General features: G+C 40.7%; 1 protein-coding gene across 1 annotated transcript; it reads right to left on the reverse strand.

The window, feature by feature from the left end:
* Nucleotides 1-278: 278 nt before the first annotated feature.
* On the reverse strand, nucleotides 279-10,646 carry LOC306715153 (dipeptidyl peptidase 4-like). Its single transcript, XM_079185422.1, has 26 exons — nucleotides 10,515-10,646; nucleotides 10,341-10,428; nucleotides 9,801-9,899; nucleotides 8,869-8,960; nucleotides 8,632-8,706; nucleotides 8,496-8,548; nucleotides 8,205-8,277; nucleotides 7,912-8,032; nucleotides 7,026-7,180; nucleotides 6,831-6,928; nucleotides 6,615-6,744; nucleotides 5,436-5,474; nucleotides 4,986-5,084; nucleotides 4,757-4,827; nucleotides 4,521-4,574; nucleotides 4,286-4,398; nucleotides 4,086-4,133; nucleotides 3,895-3,993; nucleotides 3,605-3,674; nucleotides 3,313-3,507; nucleotides 2,998-3,052; nucleotides 2,192-2,291; nucleotides 2,043-2,101; nucleotides 1,862-1,934; nucleotides 857-930; nucleotides 279-773 (listed from the first exon to the last, which is right to left on the reverse strand). The coding sequence occupies exons 1-26, from the start codon at nucleotides 10,515-10,517 to the stop codon at nucleotides 663-665; spliced, it is 2,247 nt and encodes a 748-aa protein (XP_079041548.1). The 5' UTR covers nucleotides 10,518-10,646; the 3' UTR covers nucleotides 279-662.
* Nucleotides 10,647-11,746: the final 1,100 nt, after the last annotated feature.

Genomic DNA, 11,746 nt, shown 5'->3' on the forward strand with positions numbered 1-11,746 from the left:
TAATAATTACCGCTAAACACAAAGTACAGCAATAGTTTTGCTGGTGTTCGGTCATGAACACATGCTCACGTGCTAAACTAAGATGGTGAACAAACTAAACATTAGCATGTTAACATTGTCACTGTGAGCATGTTAGCGTACTGACATTAGCATTTAGCTCAACGCACCACTGTGCTAAGTATTGTACTCACCGACCTGCTAGCATAGACTAAACAATAAATGCTATCATTGTTATGCTGGTTTTCCCTTGAACTGAATGAAGAACATATTTCAAACAGTAATTATTTAATTCTTTATTATTTTACAAAATCAGACAATGGCATACATTTGGTAAAACTGTATAAACGTACTGTGGTGCTGAAGGTTTCTGTGTATAACCTAATACAACAGGCCTACTGTAAGAACTCTTCAAGTACAAGTACACTTTCATATCATGTCTATGTTGTTCATTGAGTCAAATAACAACCTCTTCCAAACTTAAATCAACGAAACAAAAAAAAAAATTACAAAATAAGTCACATTTTTCATGTCTGTGTTACAAGTAAAAATGTAAGTTAAAATTTACAGAGAAGCTTTTTTTTCTGACTGAATATATGCAAGACAAAACCTCTCAGACACAGAACTATATTATGACATTTTGTACTTTTCTGGCGATTGGAGCACTACTTATTCACATGAGGCAATGCAAAGCACCTCTGTAGGAAGTGACTCATGTGTGTGTAGACGTGTTGGTAGGCCGAGCCGCCGAGCCCATGATCCTTGTCCGTGTACCACTAAAAGACGCAAAAAAAGAAAAGTATTACTTTATGACACTAAGCCGCACTCTTCCAGTCATTGGATTTTCCACATTACTCACCATCGCCTCAAAGTCCACCTGCTCATCCACCAGAGCTTCAGAGATCTCGGCTCCCTGCTGGAAATGAACATTGTCTAGAAAAACAACAACGCGAAATGATTAACAATGTTCTCAACGCATAGGGCCTATTTTGGTCTAGAAAAGGTCACTGGGGACATGACCGCGGACTTGACGTCATGGCCCGAAGTGTTAGTCATAGAGGGAGTTTGATCTACCGGTGGCACAAAGCATGTGCCTTTCTATACAATACATTCTGTGGTTATTGCAGTTCACTGTGCCTGTTGTATATGTTTTCTCAATGTACGTTTTTGTATCTCAGGTGACTGCTGAAGACATGATCAACCTCATTTTGGAGCGGAGCAAAAATAGTCTGAGAGAACGGTGAGTTACTGGGACAGACGGTCCATCACTACACCTTAAACTGTGCTCATGTCACACTCATATTACTCTGATGATGTCGAGAGTAACAGTGAAAATAAAACAGTTTTGTTTCTTCTTGAAGCCTTTGGGAGTTTGAACTGAAGGATTTTATGTAATTAGGTTACAAACAAAGGTAACTTTAATCGATACGCCATACACAACAGCTTTGCTCTCATTTTAATCGATTCAGATGTCTGTAACCAAGACTGGAAATGTTTATTTAAGCTTCAAGTCTATTTTTAAACGTGAGGTTGATGCCCAATAAAAAGGCACAGAATAACTGTGTATCTGCCATGTCTGTAATTTATCAAGTAAACTCACCCCGCAAAATGATCTACCACGATTCGGCAATCGTTCGGGGTCGGGGTTTTGTTCTTCTACTTCCTACTTCGTCATCATGTTTGACCTTGTTCAGTATCACTAATACTAATTAGGAGTTTTAGCTAGCACTTCATGGAGTATCCAGAATACAACGCTTCAACACTTTATTTTCACCCCTTAACAAACAAGCAGATGCCTGATTGGCATCACTGTACAACATATAACTTAAATCATTAATAGATAAAGTAGCCCTGCATAACTCACCGTCAGCTGTTCCATGAACCAGAAGATACTGCACTGAATGGAAATTCTTGGCCCTGGCAGTTACTGTGGAATTCTGCACACAATCAGATTTATGGTTATTGGTGACCACAGGCAACAGCATGACGAATAAAGACCGTCAGACACGAGAGACGATCGTGATATCGCTGAGTGGGAAACTCACAATGTAGGCCAGAGAATTCTGTGAGGGCTCCATCATGTAGCGCTCCGTGTAGATGGAATCTGGAATAAACAGACAGATTGTTGCCGATATTGTGTGTCGTATAGTGAGTGTGTTTGGGTCTGAGGAGGTTGTAAGCATGAAGGACGTACCATAATATTCCCATTTGGACACTGGAGCGACCGCCATTCCACATTTGAAAACTCCACTTCCAGATCCCAAGGCCATTGACGTCACGTATCCACCGTAAGACTGTGACAGAAAGACAGAACTGTAGCTCGTTCTAAACCCTTTAGTAAAGTCAAAGCACACTGACGGCAGGATGCAACATTAACTCATTGTTCATGGCCCTTTATTGCCACCCGAACTATTCAATATTTCTTAAAGCTACAGCCGGTAACTGAATACCGATCAACTGTCAATCAAGATGCTGTTACTGCATTGCCCATTTCTTGCCTCAAAAGTTTTCAGAAACATATTTTAGTTACTGTTCAGCGGTAAAATGATAAAGTTTATGACCCGGCAGCCATGTTGAAAACAGTCCGGTCAAAACAAAGCACCGCCCACCGGCCGGAGCACGTATAACAAAAAGTTACTTTTTTTTTGTTTTAAATGTGTTTAATTTTTTGGGAATTATGATTTTTATTGTTTCCTTCAGAGACATAAAGGACCAATGTGTTATACAGAGGGATATACACACAAATGTATATACACATCCATACGCACACATATATTCACATAAATATATACACTCATATTAATAAATAAAGTAAAATAAATAATAAATAAATAGATAAGTATTTAAAAAACTAAAAAACATTATCAGCAGGTATAAATGAACAGCAGGGACGATTGTAATAGAGATCGTAAGAGCGATACGTTAAAGTTAACATGTTTAATTTTTGATCACTTTTGTGTTTTAGGAAAAGTGTTTCTATACAAAGTCTTGACAACTTACCCAGCCCCAAATAGCAACTCTGTCTTTGTCAATGTAGCCCATTTTGATGAATTCCCTAAAATACAAAAAAAGACAATTATCTCAACATGGGGCAGTAATCAAAAAGGATGTCGACGGGCCTTCTGATCATCACCGTCACTCCGTGATGCTCATGATAACTCCCGTGTGTATGTCTGTGTACACCTGATAGCAATTCAACCACAGAAACACGTCAAATCCAGTTTGATCAAGCTTTCCTGGGAAACGGAGGGCGAAGCTGTTTGTTCGAGCGGGGGGACGCATTGACTTGTCTAAAGCGGTCCTCGCTTTCCTTACCTGACTGCTGTTATCTGATCTTCCACCTCATAGGTTCCCAGAGCTTTGTAGATTGCGTGCATTAACTTGTCGCCTTGGTAACCGCTTCCTCTTCCGTCAAAGCTGGCGACGATGACCTTCTCGGTGCTGGCGAGGTAGGTGGACCAGCTGACTCTGTAGACGTAGTCTGCTTTCTGACTGCAGGGACCGGCATACCTGGAAGGTTGGGCAACATTTAGTATCAGCGTACGAACTGGCCATTGAAAAGCATTTATAATTAAATGTTAGTTCTTTATTTTTGATGAATTCTTACACATCTATTAGTAAAGGGTACTTCTTGGATTCATCAAAACCTGGGGGCAAAAACATCTGGTACCAGAGATCTGTCAAACAGATTAGAAAGGTGTGAATAATCAGTAATGGTGAGTTGAAAACAGTGGTGGAAGACATACTCTTTTATATAATAGTACATTTTGGGAACATTTTTGCGTTCTTGGGTTGTTAGCTTATCACAGAGTGGAAACAGGGGGAAACAGCTGGCCTGGCCCGGTTTAACAGTAACTCTTCGTTTAATTCGTATTCGTGTTTGTTGAATTCACTTACTGTATCCTTCGAGTGTGATGGAGCGGCGACGCATAGTAGGCATTTGGATGTCAGCTATCAGGCTGCTAAATGCTTGATTGTCCTCCAACACATTGAGCTCTACAAATTAAAACAAATATAGATGGCTCATTAGAATAACATTTTCTCCTTCTTGATATTATTTCTGATTTTATTTCAAATTTCTGGATCACCTTTATCATTCCTGTTATCCATGAGAGAATGGTAAGGAATGCCAGGACCTGTGCGTAAAAATGACAACAATAGTATAAGCTATTATTGTATATCATATATTCTGTATACATAATAATAATATCTCTGTTTTTTGCAATATGCCGCTGTATGTATTATTGAAAAATCAGAAAGGGATAGAAAAAAATGACATATAACTGACCACTGCAGCTCATCCGGTAGAAGGAGGCATTGTGGCTGAAGTAGGCTGAGTTATACTGACAGTCTTCTCCGCGGAACCCACAAGTCAGACACTTGGGCCCTTGTTTGGTCCACCTGACACACAAACACACACAGACACACACGCACACACACTTTAAGTCCGAAGAAATGCTTTGTATCAGAAATGATGAAATAACAAACAAAAATATTAAAATTGTCAAATAAAAGACCCTTACTTATAAACGTTCCTTCCACCTGGCTTGTTGCCCTCTTCATTACTAGAATAATATCTGAGGAATGAATGTTATGAAGGAGTGAGAAGGAATTTTCTCTTAAACTCCAAATATAGCATAGGCATAATGTTATGCGCTAGAGACACATATATTTCCGATCATTTCCAGAATACAAGAAGCTGTACAGTCATGCAGTGTGCACGTGTATACAGCTGTATGCAGATGACACAGCAACTTACACACTGTCTGCAGTCACTTTCAGAATGTCGATGACTTCCCATTTTCCAAAGGTGATTGCTGTAGCTGTGCCCTGCATGATGAGTCAGAGCAGAATGTGTGTGGGTGGTAACATGCTACAGAAAAACAGTGGATACTGCACAACATGGGTGATATTGTGCAATTCTCAAAAAAGAGCAATTTTGCCGTTGTTATACTGGACTACTGACTAAAATAAATCATTCAACCTACGCCAACCACATGATGGATGTGCTTGTACCCTTCGGTGTTGCTCGTCAACAGGTAATAGCTGTTCTTGTCTTCGTCAAAAACTGGTTCTGGTGGAGAGAACTAAAAAGAACAGATGTGTCAATCTTAGAAAACAAAATATAGTATATACAGTTTTATTTAAAAGGAAAGGTTTTGGTAGCTGGGCACTGTAGTTGTTATCGTCACATTCCTCAAACAGCAGGAAGTGGTGCAGTTGTTAGGGACTATTTTCAGCGGCAGAATTATCCACATTTCGTGCTTTAGTGAGTATTTGGGTAAGCAGGGGGGCGAATGTGGGATTGAGTCAAAATAAACAACAGTGTGTGTATTCATGGTAGGTTTTTGGACAACTATGGAGCTCTAAGACACAAATATCAGGCTTTAACACACACAAAATATAAAGAATATCCTTTAACTGTGCACTGGACATACCCTTCCAATCCAACCATTGAGACTCTTCACCTCCAGGTGCTGTAAAAAGAAATACACTTAGTTTTTATAGCTGCACTAAGCTAGATTTTATTACAACATACAAGCCTTATCAGTCTTCGCTAAAAGAGATGTTGCAACACAGAACTAAATTTGATAAACATGGGAAATTTCCAAGTGGCAAGGCTAAGCAAGCAAAAGCAAAAATGTCTTCATGTTTTTGCAACCAGCAATCAACAACTGTGACTCTCAGTGGGTTCACTATGATCAGTAATAAAAGGAACAATGTGAACAGCAAGAGTTTGTGACATGGAGCTTAGAAAACAAAATGCTCATGATTCAGTATTGTTAAGTATATAAGTAGGTCTTGCTATATTCCAGGTAGTTAAAAGGATAACTTGTTTAAGTCTGTCGTAAAGCAATACGCGGTGTTTTATTGGTTGCTGCAAGTGTCCCTCCTGTCCATACATTGGAATGCATTTTGTAGTCATGCTAGCAGGGCGGCTCTATAGATAGCAACGTCAGTTGGTCCACCACTTTGGTCCAGACCAAAATATCTCAAGAACTACTGATGGATTCTCGTAAAAGTTTGTACAAACATCTGTGGTCCCCAGAGGATGAGGCCTCATGGGCTTCCCCGTGTGCATCTACGGCTGTACTTTGTGTTTAGTGCGAATTAGCAACTGTTAGCATGCTAACACGCCAAACTAAGATGGTGAATGAGATAAACATTACACCCACTAAACATCAGCATTGTCACCACAAGCATGTTAGCATGCTGTTATTAGCATTTCATTCAAAACACCACTGTGTCCAAGTACAGCCTCACAGAGCCGAGGGCCAGTATGAATAAGAGAAAAATTCACATCTGCCAATTACTCTATGTACAAAAGTGAATATTGTTTAAAGACAGACTTAAAAAATGTTGTATCCTTTGGCTTCATTTAACTTAGCAATGCTTGGCGAATGGTTAGCAGTTGACATGAAGGCAATTAAGACAGAACAAACAAAGTACAGGTATTTCAAACCTTTCAGTAAAAAATGTTGCTCTGAAGGTTTAACTTGTATTGAAATGTTTACATGGTTTGGGCTTGCATAGTATCTCTGTGTAACACCAGTGTCCAATTGCATGCTATATAATGTAGAAAAACCATAATACTTCTTCATAATATCTTGTTTTACCTCATCAGGAACCCAGCTGACTCCACTAAAATTGTAGATCTGAAGGATGAGGTGGTTTTGTACTCTCTTCAGCCATTGGACAGCAAGACGTTCATCTGTTGCCCAAGTAACAGTCGCCAAGTAGTGCTCACTATGGGAGAACAAACAAATATTTCAGCTTTTTTTTTGTTTCTGACTTACTTCCCTATAATAATAATAGAGAGGCTGATTCATTACCTCGAGCTGAAGGCGGCTGGAACAACAACCTCAGTGATTTTTGTTGTGTTGTCGGTGTCCACAACAAACAGTCTCACAGTAGGGTTGGGAGTACCGGGCTGCACAACAAAAGGATGTAAGATACACACGTTGATTGAATACAATGATCCCTGTACAAGCTTGTTAGAGTCAGACAAGCGTGGATGGACGTCCCACCTTTGGATATGGAATGGAAACAGTGCTGGGGTACTGGTTCTCGCCATACCAGGAGTACTCTATGGTGTGGACGTCTGTGTCGTTGGTCTCAATGTAAGCCACGTACTTTCCTCCAGGGGACCACCAGAGGCCCTGATTGGATGAGAACATCTCCTCTGTGCAGGGGAAAGTGTGAAGCTGCGTTAGGTTTCACAAAAGTAGCACTTCCACTCCTGATGTTTTGTGTGTTTGTATCCTACCAGTCTTATTTGTGATAGTTGTACTTAGGGTACTTCCCAGTTAGTTGATATAGGTGATTTAGACCCTGTTTACACCTGATATTAAAATGCAGTCTGTATGACTTTGTCGTATATTTCAAGCGACAGTGATGTTGAAGTGATGATGAAGGAAGATCCGCGGACACTGCTCTTGCTGGTATAATGAAGTTTATTACAAACAAGCAACACATGTCATACGGACGGCTAGCACGCCCGGAGAGTCCTCAGTCAATTCAAAAATGGCTCTCCCGTCCGGCGATTCCTCGCCTCCTTATATACAGATGATGTTTACTCTCTCTCTGAAGGAAAGGACATACCGTTCTATAGGATCCCCAGCAAAAACCTGTCTCAGACATGGGCCTCCGGCCCCCCCTCGTATGCCTGTTCGATAATATAAACATCTGGACATGCCTCCTCCATGGGCCCCCCTTTTTCCATACACCTGCTCCTTACATATTCATGCAAGTATGCTGTTACATAAGATGGAGGAAAATACACTACAAGGCAAAACCTGTGGATCAGATGTCATTATAAAGTATCCAGATACAGATCACATGTTAAGACCAGGTGGGAATTGGGTGTTGTAGTGTTGACATGAATTCTCGTGTGTGACATCATGTGCCACTTACCCTCATACACCCAGTCCGGGATCCCATTCAAAATCAGATTGTCCTCGCCATTGTCAGTGACCTGCTTCGGGGGTGACTCAGGGCTGGTCTTTATATAAACATTATTTTTCCAAACATAGGCCTGAAAATAAAAGCACAAATATGCGGGTTTAAACAAAGGCCAGTTTGAACCTTTTATGCTCTGCTCAAGTGTTTGTGAAAGGTCGATCACCTCATCAATCACCAACCTTCAAAGCCGAACTGTCGCTCAAAGTTATGCACATAACAGCAATCATTTACGTGTCCAAGCTTACCGATTTGTTCCCCTCAGGAGCCCAGGCAAAGTACTGGATCTCTTCAGGCATGTCAGTGGGTGGTAAAAATGTTCTGAGATGAAGTGAAAAAAAAACAAACAGATTTGTGAAACTGTGACGAGCCGTACCATTTTTTTTTTATTTCAGAAGAAATATTCTAAAATAATGTACTTTGCATGTTAAACATGGACCATGTGGTGGATGCTTTTAACTGACGTGCATTGCATTATTATAAGTGCATGAATGTAACATGCACATGTAACCACATACTTTCAGAATTAGGGTACTTACTCTAATTCCCGGTCATAGAGTGAATATGTAGCAGTAAAAGAATGCCGCCACAGCTAGTGAGACAAAAGAACAACACCACTGTAGTGTGAGCAGTTTAAATATGCGTCCAATTTATGTGAATAAAAGCTGATTGTACCTTGGAACGTTTGCTCATGAATGCAACACATTTGCGGTTAGCGGACAGCTGGTAATCATAAGCGCCCTTTTCGCTCTGTATCGGGAAAAATAAAACTTTTGTGAGAGTTTCACAGACCCCTGCTCATGACTTCACAGACACGACTGCGACTGTTTCGGACGGGTATGTAGTTTTCATGCCGACTTCATGTTGTTACACAAAAGAAGCGCACAGATGCACTCGGGGAGGACGACTTACGAACTTGTCTCTGCTCAAGAACTCAGAGGACACTCCCGTGACCACGTTCTGGAGGAAGACTGAGCCCTGGGACTGATTCAGATACTCGTGATCTGTGAAAGATGGAAAAAAAAGTAAAATAGAATTGAATATTTGATTTAAAATGGAGGACAAGCATGCAAATCCCAAAAGACATCAGCTAAACAGTTACACTTTATCATATTGGTTTGAAACACATGCTCAAAAGTGCAATATACCATATGCAGAGTATCTATAGAGCAGCATACAGTTGCTATGTAACGATTAAGTGGAATAATGTCACTCTCCCTTGCATATAGATGAACAGTCATTAATTGACGATCCATTAAAGGTAAATTAAAGATTCTGAGCATATCCAGTGCCTCCACACGGCTCTCATCAGGCTAGAAGCTAATGGCGCTAACAGTGCTAGGTGCTGACAGAGCTGGGAGGGGGTGTAGGCACAGACTGTATATAAGAAGCGGATGAATTGCTTTTGAAGCCTCAAGTTCAGCATTTTGGACCGTCTGGACAACGCGGGACAACGCGGAAGTGCCAAAAACTGCAGTTCATCAAATGACAACCTCGCTCCAAAAGCGAGAAAGTTGATCCCCGGCTCCTCCGCTCCGCAAGAGCCCTGCCATCAGTGTGTGAATGGGTGAATGTTCTCATGTAGTGTAAAGCCCTTTGAAAGGTCGGAATGCTAAAAAAAGATGCTATATAAATGCAAGTCCATTATCATTTACCATAAAGTCGTGGAGCAATACACACATGAATGAGGGGATCAATCTAGTGAATTAGTAACTAGAATGAAGGAGGATCTTGGAGCTGACTGATAATAAAGCATCCTTTAGGACACATTTATAGCCGTGTATCAGTGTCATCATGTTCCAGCTCCACTTTATCACTCCTTTCCACGGGTGTAATCCTCCCACCTGAGATCCACCTCATGCCGAAGGACTTTGGTTTCAGTGAACTGTTGAAGACATCCTCCAGTGTGAAAGATCTCGTGTTCTTGTTCCCCTCCTGCTCCTCTGAAAAAACGACAACACATTGGCAGGGACTTGAAGGTCACATGTTACAGATATGATATTATACACACACATATCCGGTCATCATTATAAAGGAAGGCAAGTGCCATAAAGGCTGTGACTGATAATGACAGGAGAAATATTGCGTATTTGGGGCAATTTATGGGAACTGTCATATGTGTGCTGAGTGAGAATGAAACTATTTAAAGGCACGCACGTGTTGTATGAGAGAAACACCCTGAATTAGTGTTTTATTTTGAAATGGAAACATAAATTGCTTTACATGTACTCATAGGCTTATTTAGAAGCGGTGCCATTTCAAACAGATCATGCGTAATGACGCACGCGTAATGCGACTAAACGGCGCGCCGCGCCACAACAACAAAAAAACAACAGCGCGCTGGTGCCAAACATGTGAATCATTTAAACAGCAGAAAGACTCACCTTTCAAGAATATAGCCGTGGGTACCGCTATCAGAATGACGACCACCGCCACCCCGAACACTCCGAGGAGCACCTGGCCGATGGAAACCTGCGCAGAGTTGAGCGGACCAAAAAGTCAGAAATGCTCCCCCGGACATTAACCCCAGATATGTGAGTATTAACAAAACCACCAACCATCGTTTCTGCGCTGAGGTGAAAGTGTGAGACCGATATCACCGTCCGAATCACAAGCCCATCGGTGCACGCGCGCGCGCGGAGCAGCCTGCACTTTTGAGTTATGGGACACGCGGGTAAATACTATCTCAACTGAAGTGTCAAAGGTGGGGACAATAAATGCGCAGCGGAGCGAAGTTCGCCAGAATGCATGCCGGTGGTGTTTGAGGAAGTTAGCGGCTGCTTTTTAAGGCCGTTCCCCCAAACTCTCCACTATTCCCTTCATGTAAGCATTCATATACGGCCATCTATTTGAGAATGTGGCCAAAATACAGACTATTCTACTCGTAAACTGCAGTTCAAATAAGTTGCTTTGCTGTTCAAAGCTGCAACATTCATACGTTTTTAACAAATGCATTATTCTTGTCTAACAGGGACTTTTTGAATTATGTTTACTGAGTAAAGAGCTTGGATTGGTTGCACTGATAGCAGATCCTGGTACAGTACAGTGACTCATGATAATCCAGCTGGTCATACAGGCAAACACATTCCTCCTTAAGAGATGCAGACCAAAGGAAAACAAACATTCTATGTGGGTACAGAAAACACATCGTTGGAAATCAATGAATATGCAGAATATAAGGGATGCCTTTGGTCCAGTTCAGGGTTAAACAGATTCATATAAAGTAATATAATAATATACAATAATGGCAGTGTCAGCTAATTTAAAGTTAGACATATTTTAAAGGTGGATATGAATATTTTTTAACTCAATGCACTTGAATGTTTTATATTAATTTAGGCAGCAACAAATTGATAAAATACACTTTTGAATTCGAATTATTGCAAACATTTTTACAAAAAAATGGATGAATTAAAACATGGACGCATATCCAAATGAATAGAAAACGTCACAGCATTCATACTGTAGATGTAGATCATAATTGTTGCTCATCCGTCTCAGTTTAATGCCAATTTCTCTTTTATGAGTACCACATTTGGTGATGAATTCCCCACTTCAGTGTACTTCACGAGAAGATTATGAGTACTATTATTTTGTGTATTCAGTATTGCCATCTTCATGATTTGGAAAACAAAAGGGCTACATCTCTGCTCCACTGCCGTTAGCCATTTAGCAAATTCGAGTTCAGTGTCAATTAACAATTAATAAATGGCAAGAAGTTAGGTCCAGACATTTATTCATGTCCCCCACTAAATGAATTGTAGTTTGTGATCAAAAGCTCAAACTTCCA

Source organism: Pholis gunnellus (assembly GCF_910591455.1).
Source record: "Pholis gunnellus genome assembly, chromosome: 24".
In the NCBI taxonomy this organism is placed as follows: Eukaryota; Metazoa; Chordata; class Actinopteri; order Perciformes; family Pholidae; genus Pholis; species Pholis gunnellus.